General features: G+C 37.5%; 1 protein-coding gene across 1 annotated transcript in view; it reads left to right on the forward strand.

The window, feature by feature from the left end:
* Window positions 1-26,566, forward strand: part of LOC126471496 (BTB/POZ domain-containing protein 7) — a 55,663-nt gene that overhangs the window by 12,334 nt on the left and 16,763 nt on the right. Inside the window, exons 5-7 of the mRNA XM_050099711.1 lie at window positions 9,996-10,071; window positions 20,298-20,765; window positions 21,032-21,204. Coding sequence (XP_049955668.1) covers window positions 9,996-10,071; window positions 20,298-20,765; window positions 21,032-21,204 — 717 coding nt within the window. The remainder of the gene's footprint in view (window positions 1-9,995; window positions 10,072-20,297; window positions 20,766-21,031; window positions 21,205-26,566) is intronic.

Consider the following 26,566-nt stretch of genomic DNA (forward strand, 5'->3'; position numbering starts at 1 on the left):
GATGGTGTTTTTTTTTTTTCCCCCGTAGTTTAGGCTCGGGCTATTCGTTTTGGTTGATAAAATGCTCCCTCATTTTTTGAAAAGGCATCTTTACTATATTGGTATAGTAATTCTGCTCTATCCAAAGCTAGTACCATTGCATTAAGGTTAAAAAATAAATGGATTTGATGGATTTGCTCAATGCAAGCTCTGATCTGAAACCTACAAATGTCTTTGGGATGAACTACTATGTTCGTTGGATGTCAAATATGTTCTGTCAAAAGCTTACAAATAAATATTCATACAGTGCTGCAAAGGATGAAACTAAATTACACTTTCATTGTGGCTGAACTTTGTAGAATTCAGATCTTAAAAATCAAATGTTGTAATTGTGACAGAGAGAGATTCTCAACCTTGTTATTTCTGTGACTAGTGCTGTTGAAATGGACAACAGTAGATGTCCAGAAAGCTTTGGTCTCATAATGTATATTGATGAGAACTGACACAATTCAGTGCTTGCTTGTCAAAATGAGATACTAATGGGATTTTTAAGGAATTTCTTCAATTCAAAACATCAGCTAACTTTAGTCAACTGTTATATTGCTGAAGAAATGGCACTGCTTGGTGAGAGGTCGGTAACTGTGATAGTTGCAGAAAAGTTTCCTACTTCAAAGTGTAGCTTATATACTTTTGTCTTCCATATGATACTACATGTTGGGAAGCAGTAGTATCATTTTTGTTAAGTGAACCCGTGAGGAATCAGCTTTTTGTCTTTACAGAGTTCGTGCAAGTGATGGGTAGTTGTGGAATGTAGTTTGTCCATTATTACTGAGTCCCAAATGATTTGCCAGGACTGAAATGTGTTGGCACTTGCAACTCTCATTTCCAGTGAATACTTCTGAGACAGTTTAAATGTGTTTTTTGAGAGCTCAATTTTTTGAATTATGTATGGTTTGTTCTTACCAATTCATAGCTCTGTTGTAATAAAATTAAGACTATTAAGCCAAAAAAGGCACATTTGACTTTCATTGTGTTCTGTCTACGTGATCATGTAGCAGTTTAGCATTACCAGGTGTTGATATGAGTAACTAGAAATAGCACCTTTTGTTATAAATGCTGTCCAATAGTTCTTTCTTATTTACTTCTTAGCAAGTAATGCCACAGTTATCAAAAATAATAAATCCATCAAGTTTCAACTCAATATGACATTTTCACCAGTATACAAATTAAAAAACTTGCTGTTACAGTTTGTATACATTTTTCAACCCAAAGCAACAAATGATGGTACTGAAGTTTGTCTGATGCTAGAGGAATATAAGCCAGATTTGTGTGTGTGGCATGCATAGCTGGCTCTAATTCCAAACAGTATCTCCCAAAATTGTTTTGTTTTCTTCTTACATGTGTTAGGGAATCAGTGAAAAGCTTAACATAGCTAAGGTTAATTCAGCACAGGAATATTTATTTAAGCAAAAGCAGGTACTATATCAGCTGAAAGATGCGGATAATTTTAATGTTGAACCAGTGACACACAATGAAGTAGAAAAGACTGTCAAATGGATGAAATGTAATAAATTCACTGGACCAGGACCTTGAATTACACATAAGTATAGGGTTAGTGAAATATGGACAGAGTACCTCGTGGGAAATAAACTGGTGATGGAAGATGAAGAGCTAATAGAATATTTTAATATTTCTATAATAAGTTACATTAGCAAAAAAGGAAACTGGCTTCAGTGTAACCAGTTAATTAGGAAATTTGTGTGGTAGGATTCTGAGAAACAATTGAAGCAGAAATTGTAGACATCAAAGAATAGAGTGGATTTAGAGCAGGTCGATTGTATGTTGATAATATGTTCTCCCTATGCCTGCAGATATAAAAAAAAAAATCTTAATGAAATTTGGAAACACATTTAGTTTTCATCGATCTTGAGAAAGCTTATGACATCTCTGGTACCGAGCGCCATGGGTTTCGAATCCGCGCAAGACGCCATGGAACTCGATGACCCCTAGAGGTCTCTGCAGTAGTTGCACCGTAAGCCGTGGCTGTGTGTGCTCCTGGCGCCAAGTGTAACGTGAAGGCGCCACTGTGGAGCACGTAGTCCCAGTGGCCAGTAGTGACATACCCTGTTGTGTATTTAGGCGGCTGCCTCTCACTCAGTGAGGCAATCTGGTATTTGCGTTGAGTTGGTTGATATCTCGCTTACAGGTATCGTGTTTACGTTGCGTGTGCTTACTTCCCATTTATGAGTGGACATTGTTTTGATTTCGTGAGATTGTCTCTTGGGACCCCATTGCTTAATACTTTGTTGCTGATCTTGGTGTCTTGCTCGGTTGTCTGTCGTCACGCCTGTTCGCGGGCTGCTCCCATTCGGTCCCGCTGCGTTTTCGTTAACAGCAACCCCGCGACTGTTCCTGTCATGGTTACAACAACGACCCTCTTAACCAAGCTATTTGAAGAACTGGAACTATGTGGTATTCATTGACTCGTTATACGTAAGAAGTATGTATGACATACATAAAGATGTGCATGTAAGGTTAAGGGTAGGATCTATAAGCTATAAATCTTTTAAAATGAAGGATTGAATGAAGGCAATTGATAATCTCAAACATTATTCATAAATATATCTACAAATCATCTTGCAGATCTGGAAAAACAAATGCAGTAGAACAGGAATTCAATTATAAGACCACTGTATGTACTGTATATCCTTTTATTTGCATAAGACCAGGTGGTGGTTGTGAACGATGATGAAGGTGTATGATGATAAAATTAATAGAATATAGCAAATTGGCACTGAAGTTGAACATCAAGGAGATAGAATACTGAACCATAGGAACACAATTGATAGATCTTGAAATAACAGACAATGTAACCATCGATAATTGTGAATAATGTGAATACCTAGAGAGTATAATTAATAAAGATGGAACCTGCAAAGATGACTTGAGAAACAGATTGGCCCCAGGAAGGAGAGCATTATCAAAATTGAACTCCCTTTTGTGGTCCACAAAAATTGGATTGAAAACAAAACTTAATAAATGTGAAGCCATTATTGAACCAATTACTATCTATGTTTTGGAGTGCTGGATTGTTACAGAGAAGAAACGCAAGAAGACTGAAATTGTAGAAACGGACTTTCTAAGATGAGCACATAATGCAAAGGAAAGATACCATGATGGACGAATTAGAACGTTGATACCTTTTTTTGGTTTGGACACTTAATGAGACAGAGACAAGAAAGATTACCAAAAAATGTATTTGAACATAGACCAACGAATAGAGGGTGCAGAAAAGACCTTGACTTAAATCGACCCAAAGGATGGAAAGGAATATGACAAATATAGAAATTTGACTGCCAATATGTATAAATACGTTCAATTTCTTATCCTTCTTGCTAGGTGGAATTCTTGAGCATTCAAATGTATTTATTGATAATTAATGTTTTACATGTTCCAGTCATCTGTTTTTAGTTTCACAGTTTACATTTATGATATGTTATTGATTTCAGAGTTATGTTACTAACATATTTAACATCCGTATTACTGTCCAGTGAGTTGACTGTGGAATACAGCGAGCAAATGAGATAGATACACATAGAAGATATATTGAGACAAGCTGGGCCTTCACAATTTATCTTCTGTGTGTACACTGTTTGATTTGCTGGCTGTATTCTGTAGTTGATTGACTGGACCGTACTATGGACATCTGAAGATTTAGTTATAGCATAGAAACTGATTACATTTTGTACATATAAACAACAAAAAATAAAATTTTGTTCTTTGGGGTCTGCAGTGCAAAATATCTCTTTTAATGACATAATTATTTATGAATAATAGCCAGCTACACTGCTATGTAAGTTGTTTATGTTTTATCTCATTCACAATGAGCCCATTTTGGCAAATTGCCATCGTCAGGTGCTCTGTAAATACATATACAAATGATGGTCTTAATATAATGGTTTTGTAACTATGATCTGAAGATTTATAATATATCATTAGGTGTTTTACCTCACACATAACATTGTTGTTGTCATGTCCTATCTGTTTTGGAATTATTAATTTCTCCCAGGTGTACAGTGGAGCTGTATATTGGATGTTACTTGTTTACTATATATGCTATGTTTCTGGCAGCTTGGGTGACAGTGGTCAGCGATGTTACATGTTTACAGTGTTACCATTATAAGTAAGTGTTGTGTGGAATTCAGTTGCTTATTATTATTTTGTCATATAGGTTTGTTTCTAATTATGTTTTTGCCTAAAGTTAGTTTTTTTTATTTGCCATCTTTATTTTGCGTTTTTAATTTTTTTCATAATAATTGTTGTTTTCTATGATTTATGTTGGTGTTCTGTCTCTGCTTTATACTACTCATGTTGTTATCGCTATTTACAAAAATAAAGACAGCTTATTGGAACATGCGAAGCATATGTCATTGATTGTATTGTATATGAATACCTTGTGTTTCTCTTCTGGAAAGTGTGGACAAATATTGATTGTAATTTTCCTCAATATTATAAACTTAATCTCTAAAGACATCTTCAACTGAAGGAACCATTTACAGGTTTACCTTGCAGCTGGTGGATGAGTTAAAAGTTAATTCATATGAAAGTAGTTTAAAAACAGACAGTAAAAACCCTAAGGAAAAAATACAATGTTAGCATTAGTAGTTTATCGATCTTCAGCAACTGTAGTTGTATGTATCGAATTAATCAGCATCCAGTTGCGTAAAAGAAATTTAGTTTAACTGGTTTCAGGCATTTAGTGCCCTTCATCAGAAGGCTGTACAGAAAATGTACCACAAAGAAGTAGAATTTAAGTAAGAATATCAAAATTAAGGATGAAAAGTTTCAGATGTTATTTTTGTCGAGTGTCAAGAATAAGATGTATTTAGCATATTGCTGTGGTCCTAAAAAAAATGCAAGAGCGATAAGTAAGACAATAAAGAATAAATTAATGTAATAAGAGCTAGTAAATGCTTACATGTAGTTCATAGTGCCTGCACAAAAATGGTGTAAAGAAGCCAAACAACAGTTGCAGATTTCATGCCAGAACTGGAGCTAATGACATGCGTTTCTTGAGGATGGTCTGTGTGGGGGTAAAAGTATGATAAAATAATAAAACAAAACCATACACACCTGTAGTTGCCATAAGGCATAATCAAAAATGTAAGTGCATAAGCAGCATAGTAAGTAATGTATAAAAACCTAATGATGAACAAGATAAGTTAATACCAATGACAAGCAGTGCTATGGATGGGAAATTTGGGACCCAAACTCCAAACTGCTGTAGTGAGGTCAGTAGCATGCTAGCAGGGAACCTGTCTGCAAAAACAAAGTGTGAAGTGCATCATGGGGCTGGAACCCATTTCTCAATCATTAACATTAAGTGTCGGAAAGTGACTGTAGAGGAAAAGAAGTTTGGGCACAACTAAATGATAGTGAAACAGATGGTACTGAAATCTGTTCAGATCACAGGTACATACTGTGAAAGAATTGCAACTAGTGGCATTTATACCAGTAGTATGACACTGTAAATTTAAGAACACACCGCTGATCTGGTGTATGGACGTCAACGGCATGGAGGCAGGAAATATGTCCACGCAAACAGCATGCGAGATGCACCAAGTGGTGAGAAGTAATAAGTGGAGTAAATGGAGAAGCAATTCCTAGTCAGTAGCTTAAAAGGAGAAATAGTCGATGACTTAAGTATAGGTATACCTGTATCGTGGGCTACACTGATTTTCATCCCCCATCCCAGCAGATATATATAAAAAAATCAGTGTAGCTGCCAGGAAGTTTTATATATTGCTTTGGAGTCATTTTCCACAGCACTGTGAGTGATTAGTTTGATGCCATTACCTGACTTTGACATCAGAATGTCATTTATTTATGTGTTTGTTCTTTGATCATTGGACATAATGGTATTGGACCATGGGCTGCTCAATCATTACCAAATTGGTATGAAGTTTGCTCTCAAATCTGGTTTGAAAATTACTATTTAAATTTCTATCATAATGCAGGAGTTTTGATTATATGAGGGAAATTTCATAAGTCATGGCAGTTATGGTATATCATGCAAATGTGTCACATCACCGTAATTACTGTAAATACATTTGAAATCTCACGGCAAACATCACCCAAATCAACCGACAGATTGCGACCGCATTCGTGGATGGCTGAGACCATTGCCTGAAACATCCGTTGTGAGGTTGGCCGTGCTACAAAATGGATCCTCTATCGCCAACCCTACTCACAAGACCTCAGCCCATGCGACTTCGACCACATTCCACATAGGAAACCATTGCAAGGAGGCGCTTTGCAAATGGGGCAAATGTCCTTACAACATTTCGGTGACAGGCGGCACACATTGATGGCAAAGCCATGGGGGTGGGGGGGGGGGGGGTGTCAGCCCCTTCCCCACGATTGGCAACACTGTGTGTAGGCACTGATTGAATATTTTGAAGCATAGTAGCTGATTTTGATCCAGTGCATATCTTAGAGTTCTCATCACAAGATGTACCATAGTTGCCATGACTTATGGAATGACCCTTGTAAAAAAGAGACTTTGATGCACCTCTGTTCCTATGTGTTCTTGTTGTGATATCCAGGTTTTACACACCTTTTGTTTATTTCATTCTTGTTTTCTGCAGATTGTGTGGTTCAGTGTATACCATAATCTCATTAATTTTATGTGTGTAGCATTTATAAGGGAGGCATTGTAGGGGCAGTAACATTTCCTTAGAATTGTTTGTGCAGACTAAATTTGGTCATATTAGTAGCATCTCTGCATGTAATGATATGCTTTTCTCATAATCTTCCATTGGTGTTTACCACACTGATGTAATGCTCTTGTGTCAACCTAATGGAACATCCATAGACCACACAGCTTGACTTCAGACATAATAATGTGTCAAGAGGTACAATATAGAGAAGAGATTAATGCACCGCAAATGTGATTTTTTTTTTTTTTAGAGAGGCCTCCTCTCCCCAGTGACCTGCAACAGAGTATTCACCTTCCATGCAACAAAATTCGTGCAATTGTTTGATTTTGTCACATTAAATGGACATTAAATTATTTGAATAGTGTTTCAGACTCAAGTATATTATTGCTGTTACTGTAGGTTTTCTCAGCTAGAGTCAGTCTCCATAAAATCCTTCTCAGCTTTAATATACTTATTTTTCTCCTGCCTTTATAGTTGTTTAACAAACGTGGTCTGAAACTGAATGTTCCAAGTAGGGGGAAGGAGAGCTGAAGTAATAGTAATAAATTCATAAATTTTCATGAAATAAGTAGTAGTATTACTCTATGCATACTATTTGCTTGAAATTTTTTGCAGAAAAGTTTTATATCTTTTACTTTTGGAAATAGGGCATCTAAGCTACACTATGGCTAGTTGTGATAATTCGTGTAATCTCTCCTGAATAATCATCCAAGTGCTGCATGCAGGAAATAGCTGCTTGGGTGACAGTGTTTATATGGTTGCACAGTACAGTTTCTAATTTTAGTTAATTTTCCATTTAATGAAAGTTGTAGGTCCATTTAGTACTGATCTGCAGTACTCTCAGAGAAGGATATTGATGTACATTACTTACAGAGAATGGAAAAATGACCTTATAATCCTGAAAATGTCACAAAGTGTTCATCTACTAGAGCGTTCTAGGGTAGTTTGTAAAATTACTCCATCAGCCGCATTTTCCATATAATGGTGATAACTGATAGCTCGCTAAAATTGGGTGTAAGAGGCAGTGAAATTCGTGGTTTGAAATGGAGAAGGGTAGTGCGTGAGGCATTATCCTGTATTGACGTTCTTTCATTTCTGTCTGTCGGATCAGTTTTTGTGATATTTGTGTGAAATATGTAGTGTTATCAGAGTAAAGTTTTCACTCTGCAGCAGAGTGTGCGCTGATATGAAACTTCCTGGCAGATTAAAACTGTGTGCTGAATCAAGACTCGAACTTGGGGTCTTTGCCTTTCAAGGGCAAGTGCTTTATCATCTGAGCTACCCAAGCACGACTCACAACCCATTCTCACAGCTTTACTTCCACCAGTACCTCGTCTCCTACCTTCCAGGAGAGCTTCTGTGAAGTTTGAAAGGTAGGAGACGAGGTACTGGCAGAAGTAAAGCTATGAGGACGGGCCGTGAGTCGTGCTTGGGGAGCTCAGGTGGTAGAGCACTTGCGTGTGAATGACAAGAGGTCCCAAGTTCGAGTCTCGGTCCATCACACAGTTTTAATTTGCCAGGAAGTTGCATTTAGTGTTACTTTAAGTGTGTGTGTGATATTGGGGGAGGGGGGGGGGGGGAGAGAGAGAGAGAGAGAGAGAGAGAGAGAGAGAGAGAGAGAGAGATATATATTTATGCAAAACTGAACTCAACATGGTTTCTGATGTTTTTTGAGATGTCTTGGAAGTATGTTGATCCAGACTTATTGACTCAGTCTCGCTAGAAGAAGGGAAAAGTGTTCTTAAGGATATTGAAACATTAGTTATGGCACCCAATGGAAAAAAGAATGGCAAAATACACATGTGTGGGAAGTGTGACTATGAACTTATTTGTATGTCTATCCAGCTGCACACTTAAAAAAAACTGCTTCTACAAAAATATGATGGGGGATATGTACGGCTTGGGCTGTAATGTTGTGTATGCTAACTACATATATGTCATAAGAGATAACAAAGGTGGGAAAGGTCCGCCTCAAATTGATAACAGTATTCTAAAACTATTTAAAAAGCAGCGATCATGATTGCATGTTTAAAAGAAGTTGCAAGCTTATTGCGAAACAAAATCAAAAGGACCACAAATATAGACATGACATTTATTTCTTATTTTTTGTACACTGCAGGCTATCAGTTCAATGGACAGAACAATTTCTATTTGTGGTGTTGTGTTTATTCTGTATTATTGATATGTTTCAACATCAGATCATTGACATGAGTACAGTGGATGTGGGACATTGTTATGCTAATGGCATGTCAAAAATAGCATCCTTGTGTTAGATCAAACATAGTATTTTTATCCACAGATTGACACAACTCCAATTCATATCAAAGGAACCCACATATAAGTTCTTGCTCATAACCAAGTGCCACATGTGATTATCTCAACAGTACTTGTAATCTAGTATAAGAAATCTATAAGGTTTTAAGCAAAACCTGTGAGATTATTCATGATTTTGTTTAGTTGGTGTGAGAGTATCACATACATGCTCAAGAAGTGTTTGTGAGAGAAACTAAAATAAAGACATTATTCTTTATAAACGGGACCAACCTTGAACTTAAGAGTGTCCATCTTCAAAGGGGAGTCGAGACACATCTTCCATGCACACATTATGTAGTGTCTATCACAGTTAAAGTTAGGCTTACATACCAGCCTCAAATGGAACTGTAATGTTAATGATATACTACAGAGTGCCTAAAATAAAATGAACCCAAAAAGTGTTTTCATCATTTCTTGGCAGCACAACCTACACAGCAACAAGGTTGTGCATTGATATCAATGATGGGCAGTTCCTGTAACTTCCACGAAGAATAGTTTTCCTGTTCATTGATTAGGGTAACTTATGTGAACTTACTGAATTTTGTGTATCAGTTTTATTTTAACCACTCTTTATACACTACCTACTGCACACCACAGAGTGGCTTACATTGCAGTGGTCATTGTGTCTATGTAGTGCCCAATAAGTATTAAATAATACACATCCATTATTATGTATTGTGTATATCTGCCATGCTTAGTTTATGGTAGACAGTGTCATTTACTAGAATAAGCAATACAGTATTCAATTGCATATTTCCAATTCTGTTATTTTTTAAATTAAGTGAAACATTAGTTAAAGAGATGGAGATTAACACAATGAGGAAATGTATTGCAAGAGGTTGTTCCATCTAATTTATTCAGTTAATAACTCTCAATTTCTATATATATTGGGTAGTATCTATTTTTCCTCCCCTTTGCCTTAATATAATTACTAATTTGTGTTGTTGTATACATTTGAAAGTGTAATGTATTCAATTTTCTTAGGCAAGTGAACTGGAAGTTCTGCAGGCTGTCTTGAAATGGGGAGAACACGAGCTAATTCGCCGAATGGAAGATCGAGGTACGAACTAAAAGTTTAAATTTTTTTCCCATTTCCATCCAATCTGTATGTAGCTTATTAATATGCAGTAATGTGGGGTCTAAGTATCATATTTCTGGAAGAACCACCTAATATTACCAATCACTAAGCCAGAAAATGCAAAGACCCCTTTGAGGTCTTCTGTTGTGTAGTATCACTCTTCAAGCCCTTTATGCATTCAGGAGGATGACGTTTCAAATTCACACCTGGTCATCCTGCATTGGGTTTTCTGTGATTTCCTGAACTTGCTCCAGGGAAATGCCAGGATGGTTCCTTTGAAAGGGCAGGGCTGATTACCTTCCCCAGCCTTGAAACAATCTGAGCTTGTGCTCCGTCTCTAATGATCTCAATGCCAACAGGACATTGAACCCTAATCTTCCTTTCCTTTTCTCAAGCACTGTAAATGCTGATCATGCTTTTATTAACTACTATTGAAAAGACACTGAGGATTATTTGGTTATCATACTGTGCAATGAGCCAAGATAACTACTCCCCATAAAAAGGAGATGTTGAACTGTAGATAAGGTAGGCACTTATTTTTTATTTACTAAAGAGTTACAGTACTACCTTTAAGTCACTTAATTTTGACTTTCAAAGGGGCTTTGGCTTTCCCGTGCATATTCTGTATTAACCCCTTCCCTTCCACAATGCTTGTAATGTATTTGCATGTGGTTTTATGTTTGGTTCTCAGTATCTTGACACCAAGTCCACGAAGTTTTGTTGAAATGAAAAACTGTTGCCTTCAGTTTTTGTTCAGTATTTCACTTATTTCTGCAATTTTTGTTTGCCATGAGACCCTTAAGCATCACTTAATGCATTTGTTCTGAAGTGTTAATTCTTGGTATTTGTTTTGCGGGTTATCCCCGATAGGCTGCTTCCATGGGTTGTCCTGTTGCTTTGGGGAGGGGGGTTGTCATTTAAATCTTTGTTAGTCAACAATGGTATAGTTTGTGGTCTCAGAGATAGTTAAGTAATATTTTGATGTATCAGTCTGCTATTAGCATTTCTTCATGTAGTTGAGTTTTTATGCCCAATGTGTACAATTATTCCCACTGTTTTATTTGATATGTTAATTTGACTAGATTTTTTTTCTGTGATGTGCACTAGTTGACGTTATATGGACAGTCAAAAGTGTTCTATTTTACCTAGTTGGGTTGTTCAAGCCAGTGCAGAATTACTTGAGAATGACTCTTTCCTGTCAGCAGTGCTGTGTTTTTTAGGAAAGTATTTTGTTTGGAGTTCCTTGTGTGATGAGGGACCTGGTGATAAAGAACAAGAATGTAGTCTTTCAAGAACTTCAAGTCTTGTTTTGAACATAAATGTACACTCTTGTATACATCACTATATTGTTGTAGCCTTGTGGCCTATCTAGGATAATGTGAGTTTTACTTATGCACACCCTCATTCCAGTGTTATAATTAGGAGACTCAGACATGCAGGGGTTGACCTGAATGGTTATTCATTCCTCTAGGTGCTTGTGCACTGGTTTTTAAGATTAACAGAGACATTTCAGGAGGAGTGGGTAGATTACATTATAAGAACAACATCTATATTAATGAGGTGGCTGAAATGAGCGAGACCATTTATGGCCAGAGAGAACCTATATCCAAATACCTGTTTAGTCATAAAGGGCGGAGGGCGGAGAGAATTACTGGTACATTGAAACCCATAAACAGATCAAAGTACAGTACCATTCTTATTCAGACTAAAACAAGTCATCAGCCATACCAATTACTTCAAATGGTTCAAATGGCTCTGAGCACTATGGGACTTAACATCTATGGTCATCAGTCCCCTAGAACTTAGAACTACTTAAACCTAACTAACCTAAGGACATCACACACATCCATGCCCGAGGCAGGATTCGAACCTGCGACCGTAGCAGTCGCGCGACTCCGGACTGAGCGCCTAGAACTGCTAGACCACCGTGGCCGGCCAATTACTTCAAACTAGTAAACTGGAGAATGCCCTGCTACTGTATAGCACACTAAGTTACAGTGATACAGTAACTGTTTGTAAGAAATCTTGAAATTGGAGTTTTAATCAAGGGAGGGGTGTATAGAAAAATGGAGGATTTGTTGTTGACACTAAAACTACCATGGGAAGTGTTAACGGCGTGCAAGAGGAAGTTACATTTTTTCCTGTCATTTAATTTGCTGTTGTTGCATAGCTTTATTAAAGTATAATTTATCGAACTTCAAATGTGACCTTTTGTTCAAAATTTGATGTAGTTTGCCTACAAAGCTGAATTGCATAATTAAATGGTAGCAGGTGGTGGTGTCAGTCCTAGCACCTGAAGGTGAAAAAAGTTATTTCGCATCATACATAAAAAAAGGCAATAAAAAAGGGCAGATTGCTACTTACCATACAGTGGAGCTGTTGAGTCACAGACAGGCACATCAAGAGGACTACTAAAAAAGTAAGCTTCTTCTGGAACAAACACACACACACACACACACACACACACACACACACACACACACACACAGACACACACACGTGACCACTGTCTCTGGCTGCCACGGGTTGAAGTATAAAAGGCGCTGTCCACAGACTGTACTTTCGCACTGTATAAATCAGATGTTCACAATGTTTCGTAATATTGGGTAGGAAGCAGACAGTGAGGGGATCGTGTGGAGCCACAAGCTGTTAATCAGATGATAACCATAAGCAGAGTAACACAGATTTATTGCATTGTGTGGACAGACTTTCCTTCACTTCCTGCATTATGCCAAGCTAGTAACCAGACATCAGAAAATACAAATTTTGTTGACAACCCTTCCTCCACACTCTGTATTTGCCTTGCACTTTTGTATTGTGCTCAAACAGATTTTAATACGAGGGTTGGAACTTAAATAGTGGCAACTATTTATTCACAATTGATACAAAAGAGTTACATGTTTGCACCTGTTACTGTCCTTCAAAGTAGTCACCAGCATTGTGTAAAACCCGTTGCCAGCAATGTGGAAGGTGTAGTATACTGTTAGCAGAGGTTGTTCTGTTGATGGTGTGAATGGAGCGGGCTACTGCCTGTCGAATCTCTGGAACAGTTCTGAAGCGAATGGTATGAAGTGGTTCCTTCATCTTCGGAATCAAATCAAAGTCACAAGGACTTAAGTTGTATTACTGTTCATTTTTGGATCATCACCTGTGACCAGCTTTGCGGAAGAAGCACCAACACTTTCTGTGCAACCCACCCATCATTTTGCACGACAGTGCGTGGGTGCATACAGCGCAAGCTGTGGTTGCTCTGTTCGGTCGATGGGACTGGGAAGTACTGTACCATCCACCATACTCCCCGGAATTAAGTCCTTATGACTTTGATTTGATTCCAAAGATGAAGGAACTACTTTGTGGTATTCGCTTCAGAACTGTTCCAGAGATTCGACAGGCAGTAGACCGCTCCATTCGCACCATCAGCAGAACAGGCTCTGCTAACAGTAAACTATACCTTCCACATCGCTGGCGATGGGTTCTACACAACGCTGGTGACTACTTTGAAGGACAGTAAAAGGTGCAAACATGTAACTCTTTTGTATCTGTTGTGAATAAGTAGTTGCCACTATTTAAGTTCCAACCCTCTTAATTTCATGTGAAATATGAAATCTTGGCTGTGGTGACAAACTTATCTGTAGTTTAGCCTGAGATCTAGGTTGGGTTCCACAAGTGAAGTGATTGGTGTGAAGGAGCTGAAAAGAGAAGGATGTTGTATCTCTTCCTGTGGTTGTAGTGAAGGATGTACATATATACTTAGTAACTCACTGTAAAAGTGTATAGCTTGGTGATAAACTACAAGACACTACATCCGAAGTTGTGGGGTTCAATCTCTGGTCAGTTGTAGAATTTTTATCTCTCTCTTAAATCTTCTTTCACCTCTGACAGTGTTTGTCAATACAAAAAATGCCAAGTTGCACAGTGGTTAGGGGTCCATGTTAATCTGTAAGTATCCATGTAACTACCTAATTCAGGCAGTTCAGAGGTCAGAGGTAGGCAACGACAATAGAGCCATGACTAGTAAAGCACTGTAGTATTCATACCAACCTTCAGGTTAATACAGCCGTACTACTGTTCAGTATCTATGTTACATTCAAATGGAGTCTGAGAAAAATGTGTGCTTATAAATTTAATCTTGATACCTTTGCCCCACCCCCAATGTGTTGATGCCCAGTCTATTGGAGGAGGGTTGAAATTTCACTGAGTTGCTATTGTATATGCCGGGAACATACATGCTAGTAAAGTGATGTTTTCTCTAAAGATACAAACTATTTTTACAGACTGTAGTTGCTAGCAGAAGGGTATAGCTTCTTTTAGGCTGCTCTTGAGAGTTAAATTTGCCTGAACAGCTTCAATCTAAACTCTCTTTCTGTGGAATGACATTTTGTACTCACTGCAAAAAATGTGCAATCTTGCATCCAGTGTATCCTGTTATTTTGGTAAACACTTAGATTTGTCCCAAGTATCACACTACTGTTGATTTCATGTTTTGTAAAACTTTTGGAACAAAATATTAAATGCACCCTGCTACTTTTTAGAACTGTTTCAAATTCTGGGATATGTTTACAATTAATTATACTTTTAAATTCTGAACTGTCAGAAATATTTGCTACATTACAATAAGTTTTTTTGAACTATTTGCAGATATGTTTATAAAGATTGATCATTGTGTTACTTGCTCTTAAAAATCCTTGTGTGCTTTCCATACAGAATCAGTTTTGCAGGTTGTAGTCTGTGGCATATGTGTTTGTAAGCTAATTATAGGGACATCACAGCTGTAAGTTGTGTGGGACAAGTGTAAATCATCACAACCAAACTTGTCACAGTGCCACCTAAGTGTCTTGGTTTTGAGCTTAGTGGAAAACCATAAGCTGACAACCACATCACTTGTGGGAACTTTATTGCATGTTGTGAGATTAACTGAAAAACTGTTAGCAAATGCTAGTCATGTCCATACCTACATTTGCCAGAAATAGTTCTCATGGTGTGGGATACAATCTGCAATCAAATATACCTTGTTTGCTTTGTGGCTGGAATGGTTTGTGTGATAGTATTGTATGAGTACCTCAGCTGTACATAGCATGTTCCTCCCCATTCCTTAGCATCACTTACCAAATGGACATTGTCACCATATGTGATGTGGTCATCTGAACAATTCACATTTGCGATAAATGCAAATAAAGATGTGAATTATGCTTCAAAGTATGAAAATGCGAATTTATCTGATAAAAGCTATTTCATAGTGAATTGTATTCAAATGAAATATTTTATATATTTTATCAGAGATAATTTGAAATACTTTTATTCACCGTTTATAAATACCAAAACAGTAACCAATTTTCAGTTTCTGGTATTGCAGAACATCTAGCAAAGCCCAGTTTAAGAAGAGAATGTGCACAAGACTGAAAAATAGAGTTTTGCTATGCACAGACACAACAACATATCAACGTGATCGTAAGTTATGCTGTGGCGCCATGTCAACTGTGGGCTGTTGTATGGTTTATTGTACTACTCAGCTGTAGGACCTATGCTTGGGTTAGAATAACAAAATGATTGACAACTAGACATGCAAGTGGGAATTGTTGGAGGTTCGCTGTCACCCACATGCCCAAATTTGTGCAGCAGCAGCAGCACTTGTGCAATTCAGTACTGAAGTCCATCCAGTGTCTTCCGTTAATATGCAGTGATGAGTTCGCCTTGCAGGATCTTAATAGCCTTATCATTTCGCTGCATACTGTCACTATTAGCTGCAGACATTCTTTTGTGTGTTTTTAAAAGATAACAAAAATACACGGAGCACATGATGAAAATGAATCACAACAGTTATGTAAGCAGCTGTAATTGTTGACTTGAGTATGGTATGACAATGCCAAACAAACAGGCAGTGTGACTAAGCTCATTCTCTGGTTGGTAATTGGTATGATAGCTGTTATTTTAACATCTAGCTGCCTGTCACTTTGTAACTCTGATATCGTTATAGCATTTGAGAACAAAGAAATGTGTTTCTTTGTCTGTTAGTATGCAGAAAAATGTGGTAGTTCTATGTTGGGGGAGAGTGTGTTTTGAACTGCGTTGTTATGAAGAAGAATAATAATATATATGCCGTAGTTTAAGCTAAATTTATTTGTATGTTCCAATCGGTGATTCTCTTTAATCCTAGATGAACTATTTTGCTAAAATGAAGTCTGTTATATGCTATTTGTTACACATTTGTGTCTTGAGTTGCTTAACAAAATGATCAATAAGTCAAAGTCTCTCTAACAAGAACCACTAACAAATAGTCTGTAACAGCACAGATATGATTGTGCACTCGTTAAATGGAGGTGACATTGAACTATCTTTAAACACTAAATGAACCTGGAAAGGAAGGGTGGTATCCTGTAACGATTACCACCACCGCCACAGTTGTCATGATTGCCATGGATTTACAAAAATTGTGTGCAGTCATCATTTTTATGTCATTTTTAATGTAACTTTTTCACCCAAACACTTAAAAAGAGTCAAATTCAAATTGTTCTGCAGGTGAATAAAATGTGTGACAAAAACCAGCCCACCACATGCAGTCAATGTAGAATGGAAGTTGTTATTCATTTAACTTCATGACCCAGGATTTTGCATCGGATTAACAAGGCATCAGATTGGTCCGTAAAAATTTATTTTTGTAGTCTTGCACACGTTCCCATGTTTCTGCAAGTTTGGAAATACCCTTGCTATAGAACTCCGTTACAGCTTCCTGGAGACACTAACACACTGCTCGCAAAACATCCTTCACTGTCTTGTAATGTTGGCCTCACTTTCTGTACCTTAACAGAACCAAAAAGATAGTAGTTGGAGGGTGCCAAGTCAAGGCTATAGGGCAACTGTGGAAGAGTTTTCCAGCCAAATGTTTTGATCTTCTCCACAGTAACAGGAGCAATGTGAGGACACACGTTATCCTGTTGCAGAATGGTCTTCCCAGGGCGTTTATTGTGCAATGAACAATAGAGCTTCAAAAGTGTCTGGATATAGTGAGGCAACGGCATTTCTGGATTGTCCAATTTCAAAGAAATCAGTCAGAATGGAACCCTGTGCATCCCTGAAGACATTGTCCATTACTTTCCCTTTCTTCTTCTTCAACGATGAATCCGAGCAGTGCCATTGCGTACTCTGGTATTTTGTTTCAGGTTTGTAATTATGGAACCAATTTTCATCGCCTGTCACAATACTCACCAAAAAATAGTCACCTTCATTTTCATTTTCATTTTCATTTTCAAGTTTCTGAGGGTTTTGGGTGATTGTTCTTCTCTCAAGTTCATGGTCTTTGGTCAAGAAATGTGGGGTCCGACAGACACAGACTTTTTGATAACCTAAGCCTTAAATCGTTTCTTGCACTGCGCCATGTCCTGCTGCAAGTTTTGCAGCAATTTTGTTTACTGTGACACACCTGTCTTCTCTAATGGGTTCATCAACTCTCCTTTTTGCATTTCTGGAGGCAGTTCGAGGGTGACTGTTATGAGGTTCATCTTGAATACTCGGGTTTCCATATTTGAAATGTTTCACCCATCTCCTAGCACTGCTGACATACATGCAGGCATCTCCATATACACGTTGATGGCTGAAGTGAATTTCAGCTCCACATTTTTTCCTCTTTAACTAAGAATTCAATGATGGCATGTGGTTGAAAGGAAACATTGATGTTGTCTATTTTGGAAGTACTGTCTGTGATCACACGATAGATGCTAATAATGTCACAATATGGCAACATGTGGTGTAAAGTGTGTAGATTATGATCGTGCAGTCATTTTTTTTTATATTGTTGGAATCTTAACAATAGGTTGCTACTTGGCTTTTAATAGAACATGTTTAAAAAGAAAATACCATAATTACATTGAAGGAACACACACACACACACACACACACACACACACACACACACACACACAGACAGAGAGAGAGAGAGAGAGAGAGAGAGAGAGAGGGAGAGATTTGGGTACATCCAAAATTAGAGAGACACCACACTGGTGCCATTCCAGAATTAGTTGCAGAGGGTACAAATAAACTCAGTAAGAAAAGGTAAGAAAAGGGCTCCCTTTGGGGCCATGCAGTCCAGGATATAAGTTCTGAAAGTTAGCTTGAGTCTGGCCTTAGACAACTGAAGGTTGAAAAGTTGCTATTCTAACACAAGATGTATTCACATAGTTTCAGGTATTTTAATTTTTTGGAAATAATTTTATTTGTTCAGCTACATTAATGTTTTGTCCTTCAAAATAGTTCTCATTAGATATTTACACTTATGCCAGCACTCCTTCCAATCCCTGAAACACCCCTGGAACTCAATCTTTCAAATAGCACTCAGCTTATTTAATGATGCTCTTTTAATCTCATATAAGCTCATAAAACGATGGCCCTTTAAGGTCCTCTTTATTTTTGGAAACAGGAAAAAAGTCACTCAGGGCCTTATCTGGTGAATATGGAGGATGGGGCATCATTACAGTGTTGTTTTTTGTCAAAAATTCATGAGCAAACAATGAAGTGTGTACAGATGCATTGTCATGATGCAGATATTCACATTTGACTACACTTGCTGAGCTTTTTTCAGTCTTGGTGATCCAGAATTCCTCCAGTGGGGCGATTGAGTCACAGTTTTTATGTCTTACCCTGTACACCCATGTCTCGTCTCTTCTTATGACACATTTCAGTAGTTCTGCATCATTCTTGACTTCATTTAGCAATGCCAGAGCAACTTCCATTTGCTGATGTTTTTGCTCAAAACTCACCTTCTTTGGCACAAATTTTGCTGTTTTCCTTTTTGTATCCAACACATCCAAAAAGATTTTGTGGCATGCGACAGGAGGCCTGAAGATGGTACTGTCTGAAAGCAGTAACCAATCATCAAAATAAATTGTGGCTATAGACTAAAACATATACTTTTGCAAGTTGTTGATGTGCTGCGGCATCCAGAACGTTTGTCATAGTCTACTACTTCACGGCCACCTAGGAAACACTTGTACTACTCGTAAACCCATTTTATTCACAACAGAATCACCAAAAGCAATATTCAGCATTTCTAAATCCTTGTTATTATTCCATTTTTATAGCAAAATTGACTGAAAATTCTCTGATACATTTTTAAAACAAATCAATAATTGGCACTTGTAGGCAGACACATTTAATCTTCTTGACAGCTGACCGCAGACTAAACATCCAATGTGGCTACCAGTGTAAAAATACATTTCAGCCTTATTTACCAACACGGCAATAATAAATCATGTGAATCGGACAAATACTATCTGTGAAAATACAAAATTTCTGATACCTTTTGAACACATCTCATATGTTCATTTAGTGATAAAGTCTGGTACTTTCCTTGACATGGCATAGTGTCATGGATATAGAGGATTTACGAATATATATATATATATATATATATATATATATATATATATATATATATATATATATATATATATATATATATATATCTCTGTGTGTGTGTGTGTGTGTGTGTGTGTGTGTGTGTGTGTGTGTGTGGACTGTTGTAGTTTTCTATATTTTATGTAGATATGGCACACATTGGCCCTATTTTGAATCATAATGGTGATCACTTCAGACTGGGAAACAAGTAGTGGCTTTTGACATCGTGACCTCAAAGATCTGCATATCTTGAACTATTTGTCACTATAGTAGTTTTCTTGGAGAAGGAAAGGAATGGCATTATGTCACCTGTAATAGTGAAACCGTGTATGATTAGGAAATAACTATGAAAAGTGGAAATCAGATTTTTTTAATAAAAGTTGTAGAAAAGTTTGTATTACAATGATCTGACTTTTTAAGAGTGACACACACAATAAAAAAGTGAAGACTGGCTGCAGCTAAGATATGAGGACAATTGGCAGAGGTGTAGCTCAGTGTAAATGGGTTCCATAATGTGCTAATATAATAACTGGTACTGAAAACTGGTATCATTAGTGAAGCCTGAAAAGTTTTGCAAAAATATAGCCATTGTATAACTGCTTTATTCTATACCAATTATGAGCAGCTGGTTACCATCACATATGTTAAAAGCTGCTTTGTTAAGTGGTTCTTATTTCTTGTGAATATTTGCTTACTGTTCTTTCTTCATAACGTATGTTTTTCCTGTTAGATGTGCTGTTTTCTGCTGGATATATTGAATTTATCACTGATAATTTAATTTAATCTCATATATTGCCTTTATTTCCTTTCAATCTCCACAGAGCCAAATCTTCTTAGTCATACAGCCCATTCAGTGTCAAGGAAAGGTGTAAAGAAACGTGACCTGAGTGATGTTGAACTTAGAGAAATTTTGTCAGATTTGTTGCCACTGGTACGTATGGACCATGTACTGCCTCCAAGTAGTGAAGTACTTAGCCAAGCAATCAGACGGGGCCTTGTAAGCACGCCACCCAGTCACATGATAGGAGATGAAAGAGAGAACTTGCGCCTAAACGCATGGATACGATGTGGGAAGAATAATGGACTTTTTGTTCGGCCTCGTCTGTTCATGCCGTATTATGAAGAAATAAAGGCACAGCTTGATGATCATATGCTACAGGAGGTAGAATTACTTCGAATACGAAGAGCTCGATATGCCCCTGACATTCCTGATACGCTGTACATGGTGGAGGAGAAACCTCGACCAATGGGTGCAGCTGGTGTTGATGTTCTAGCTGCAGCACTTCCAGGTATGGGCAATGTTCCACATTTCATCTTTAAAAGCTGTTGTTTAAAATAACAGCAAAAGAATATATGGTTGAGGAGAAGCAGATTACAAAGCCATTATCTGAAAATGGTTACTAGATTTCACAGTTATTTTTACTACACATATAGTAAGGATTAAATGTATATTTCTAAATGTAATAACTTTTTGCATTGAAACTGTTTACTTGAGGTACTTACTGTTTTTATCTTCAACATTTATGCATATATTTAAAAATTTGCCCTTTTGCAGATGCTGCCACCATGACAGCTATGTTAAAAAGGGAGCAGAAGTTAAGACAGTCTCCAAGCTGCCAAAGAGCCATTGCCTTGCCATTATCTAATCGACAAGAAATCAATAAACAATTAAGACTTCGTGTTGTAAGAGAGTTCAACTTGCCAGACGCTGTCTCTGATTTGCTAGAGGTAAAAATACTTTTATGATTTCACCATTTAAAAGAATTAAATGATGGGTTAAAATAAAAACAATTGTGTGTTTTTACTTGGCATGTAATATGTAATTGAGAAACAGATACTATTGTAAGTGGTATTGATTTTGTATTTAAAATAACAGCACAAGAATATATGGTTGAGGAGAAGTAGATTACAAAGCAATGTAAATTAATAGGGATAGAGGAAGAAACATGGAGTAATAATAATAATCTTATTAAAATGATGAAGCAGTAATTCTGTTTATCAATCAGATAATGTCTGCAAAGGAAAAAAAATGTAATAGTATAGTATATTCACTGGTAGCAAGTTTATGTTTGTTGCTCCATTGTCATGTTCTTAAAAACCAAACAGAACTTTGTAGGGTTTGATGATTAGTGTAGGAATTAGCTATTATCTTTATAGGAGAATTATTATTAAGTGAAAAGGTTCAGGCAACATATGGAACTCATGGATTTTGGGTATAATAGAAAATTATGCATTGGTTTATTCAAGATATGAAGAGAAGGATATTGCAACAATGAATTGGTTTCTCCCTGTTTAGAAGGTGAGAAAATAGTTCGTGGATGCAGTCAGTTTCTCAGTGCACCCAATAGTAGAAATGTGGTAGTTGCTTAAATATGTACCTGTTGCCCAATGATATCTGGCATGTTCCCATGAATTATTTTTTTTTGTTATAAATAGTTTTAAAACAGAAATATATAAAATGTTTGTGCTGTTTTTATATGTTATGTTATCGTGTGGCTGCTTTTATTTACACTGCTGTGATATTCACTAGCACTGTGTCTTAAAGCATGATAATTTCACATGGCTAGACTGCTACATATCTGTGGATGCAACTGCGTTATAAGTTGTTGGTAGTTCTGGTATGTGGTGAAGTTATCGATCATTTGATCGAAAGATGAAATAGACATTTTGTTAGAATGTCAGTTATTCCTATTTTGAAACCTGTTTAATGTACACTGATGAGCCAAAATATTATGACCACCTTCTTAGTAGCATATTGATCCACCTTTGGAATGCAGTGCAACAGTGATTCTGCCTTGCATTGATTCAACAAGTCCTTGGCAAGTTTTTGCAGGTATGTGGCATCAGATACCTAGGCACAGGTCTCACAATTAAGATTAATTTATGAGCTAGTGGTTTGTGTCCATGGTGCTCGTGTCCAATAGCATCCCAGATGTGTGTCATTGGTTCCAGAGCAGGTGAATTTAGCGTACAAGATGCCAACATAAAATCAGTATAATGCTACACAAACTACTGTGGCATAATTATCTTGCTGGAAGATGCCATTGCATTTGAGGAAGACATCAGTCATGAAGGGATGCAGGTGGTCTATAATAATGTTCATGTAGTTCACAGCTGTCATGGTATTTATGATTACTACCCCAGGCCCCAAGGACATCTATATGAATGTCCTTCATGGTGTAATACTGCTTCCACTGTCCTGCGTCCATAGCAAGGTGCATGTTTCAGGCAGCCATCTGGAAATGATTGTCGAACTGGTGTAAAGTGCATGTGATTCGTATGCCCAGGTGACTGGTGCCCATTGATCCATGATCCAATATTGTTGATTCCTTGTGCACTGCAGTCATAATGGACAATGTTGGATCAATATGGGAACAGGGAGGAGTCATCTGCAACGAAGCCCCATGTTCAGCAATGTACACTGTCATCAGATCTGCCACAGAGCGGGCAAGCCTCTGACTTCTCCATTCTGTGACTTGTGACTAGGCATGTATGTCCACCACCTTGTCACCTACTCTTGATTTCACTGTCCGTCAACTGGTAGTAGATGTTCAAGACCATAGCATGCAAACACCCAACCAGCTTCACCATTTCCAAAATGCTGCTTCCCCAGCAACATGCCTTGATAATCTGTCCTCTGTGCATGTCAGTTATGTCTGGGATTTCCTTATTTGCTGCTCATACTGTCACTAGAATGATTCCCAATTTGTCTCTGCTCCTCTTAGATACTTTCCTTACGGATTCACGTGTGTGCAGTGCCAAGGCAGTGGTAATAATTTTTTGGCTCATCAGTGTAAGACAAATTACAAATTAAATAACATATCTTCTTCCTGAAAGTTTGTCAGAGAAATGGCTGTAAGAATGCCTGTACAGATAGAATCCATGTAAGGTGGTACGCAAGATATCAATGTGACCTGTTGATACTGAATCAACCAGTAGTTATGAACTCCCTCAGAAGAATTGAGTATGAGCACATTTCTTGCACAAGTAATTGCCAAACTTCAGCATTGTTGCTCATACAGTGTAGAGAATCTCCTGAACTTGAATATCATACCTGACATACCAAAGCAAAACTTCTATTTATCAAATAATGACATACAAATATCCTTTGCAGTGCTGCACTACAAAGACTATTGAGACATCAGTGATGTGAGAAAGTTTTGCATATAGTGTAGGACCCAAAGACTGCTTGTGTAACATTTTTGTCCACATTGTGTTAATGACATCATTTGACTTTGTTAGTCCATGAAAATTATCTAATGTTCTTTAAAATCAATGAGAATATTCCTGCAAATTCTTCCTTCCATTGATACAAGGATTAACATATAATAACATATAATCCTGCAATATTCTCTCTCTCTCTCTCTCTCTCTCTCTCTCTCTCTCTCTCTCTCTCTCTCTCTCTCTCTCTCTCGAATCATATTCATGCCATTTAATGATTCATAGCAATCTATTACTTAACTTTGTTTATGTAAAATTGGCATTTTACTTACCACTACCATACTCCTAAAACTATTAAAATTTCACTTCTATATTTCTGCATCAAAGTCGGCATCATTTTTGTAATAACGCAACTGTTTGTTCATTATAAGATTATCCTACAGCGCACTACTTTTGTACGATTGTTGTGATATACAGCCTCTGCCCAGAAAGTTTGATGAATAACGTCATATGCACCAGACAAGTCAAGACATGGCTGAACAAGTTCCCCAGCAGCAGTACTGCAAGTGTCCTTCTCGTGTGGAAAAAGACTGAGCAAGGTAGTGCAGTGGTTAGCACACTGGACGATGGTTCAAACCCACGTCTAGCCATACACATTTTGATTTTCCGTGATTTCCATAAATTGCTTAAAACAAATGCTGAGATGGTTGCTTTGAAAGGGCACGGCCAATTTCCTTCTCCGTCTTCCCTAATATGAGCTTGTGCTCAATCTCTAATGATTTCCTCATCAGTAAAATGTTAAACAATAATCTCCATCTCGTTTAAATTGCATGGTGTAGAGTGAAGGTGTATTGCACACAATCAGAACACAAAATGGATCAGCGAACGAATATGCTATTTTGTTTCAAACTTGAAAAATCAGTTAAAGTCTCATGAAATGCTGATAATAGTTTACGAAGAATGTGCTGTCACCTTGAAGTGTATTTGACTGGTTTAAGTGGTTCCGAGAAGGGCAAGACACCTTGGAAGACGGCCACTGAGCTGACTGGCCTGTAACTGTTTGCACCATGGAGAGTGTACTGGAAGTAAAGGAACTCTTGTCCCAGGATTGTCGTGTGACAGCACGAATGATGGACAACAAAGTGGGAATAGTGCCCACCTCAAAGTGATGCAAGCTTTGGTCCTGACCTTTTCCCCACACTTTGATGCCATAAAAAATGCAACTTCAATTAACGCCTGTGGAGACATCATCAACATGGTGGGTAGAGAGCCAAATTTCCTGAAAACCATCATCGTGAGCAACAAGACCTGGTGTGTGAGGTACAATTCCAAAGGTAAGTGACACAGTATAATGTAGTGGGGTTATAAAATCGCCAAAAAGCAAGAAGGAACATGGTGAGAGATCCCACATCAGGATAATGCTTGCGGTGTTCTTCGAATCTGAGTGTCTCATCCATAAAGAATTCCTCCTGGTGGGCACCACGTTACATGCTGCTATATGTGTGGAAATGCAAAAATGTCTGCTGTAACAGATAAAATGGGTATGCACCCGTACACCAAACAAGATGACTTGATCCCTTTCCACGAAAGTACCTGGGCGCACACTGCCTTTCTGGTACAGTAGTTCCTGACCGTTAGGGGTGTAGTCACTCAATAACCCACTCTACTCCCCTGACTTGTCTGCCCCAGATTTTTTTCTCATTTGTAAAATTGAAATCTGTGCTGAAAGTTAAGAGGTTCGGACATAATGTTATGACCCAACTGAAGTCTATTTGTAAGGACCCCAGATTGCACAAAGGGTGACTTGTACAGCTGTTACCGGAAGTGCATTATTATCGATGGGGTTTACTTCGAAGGATAGAAACTGCTGTCTCAGGTAACTCGACAATCTGTTTGCGATATAGCCACATTCACCGAACTTTCTCGACAGGCGTTGTATATTATTCTTCAACACTTTGAAATTAATTTTTGTTTTGCCATACATCCTCCCTTTTCACCAATGGAAAACCTGTGGCATATTTTTTGATTATTGACTAATAGAAATTGAAATAATTGTATTACTGAAGTTCTCACAGATGTTACTCTTATATTATTAAAACTTTTTAAGAGACAAAAATTTAACATGGGGATATATTTCTTAAGCTCATATGTAATTGGCAGAAGTGACAAGCAAAATAATGTATTGTGTGTGTGTATTGTATCTTATAAGTGCTGAAATGAATCAGAATCAAAGCTTCCACTCTGCAGCTGTGTCTAAATTGAAAGTGACCTTACATCACAAAATACAAGGTCCAGGTTTGAGTCATGGAGAGCCCAAGCATTTTAACTTTTGAGGAAAATTCATTGCTGTGAACATTTAAGACATGCATATTTTCATGTTGGAAATCATTTACCTGTAAAGAAAGGAAAAGAGTTCTGTTAAAGAGTACTGGATCAAAGATTTTTTTACCACTGGCACCTCCCGTTATTTTCTGGGAGGAGGTGGATATGTTTACAGATCTGCAGCCATTTGTAAAACATTTACGTATGCATCTATACCCTGCAAGCCACCTTCTGGTGTGTGGAAGATGGTACTTTGTGTACCAGTGTCACTTCCCCCCTTTCCTGTTCCAGCTGCAAATATTTTGCAGGAAGAATGATTGCCGGTAAGCCTGTGTGTAGGCTCTAATCCCTCTAATTTATCTTCATGATCTTTTCATAAGATACATGTAGGAGGAAGGAGTGTATTTGTTGACTATTCTTGGAACGTTTTAACATGAAGCTGCACCTTATTGCAGAATGCTTCGCTTGCAGCAAAGTTGATTAATCATCTCTGTGATGCCTTCATTCTTACTAAATGTAGTGTGGTTTATTAAAATACAGTACAATTAACATAGAAAACAAATGTTTAAATATGATTTTGTTATATACTCATAACTACTCTTCTTTT

This window comes from Schistocerca serialis, chromosome 3 (assembly GCF_023864345.2).
Source record: "Schistocerca serialis cubense isolate TAMUIC-IGC-003099 chromosome 3, iqSchSeri2.2, whole genome shotgun sequence".
Taxonomy (NCBI): domain Eukaryota; kingdom Metazoa; phylum Arthropoda; class Insecta; order Orthoptera; family Acrididae; genus Schistocerca; species Schistocerca serialis.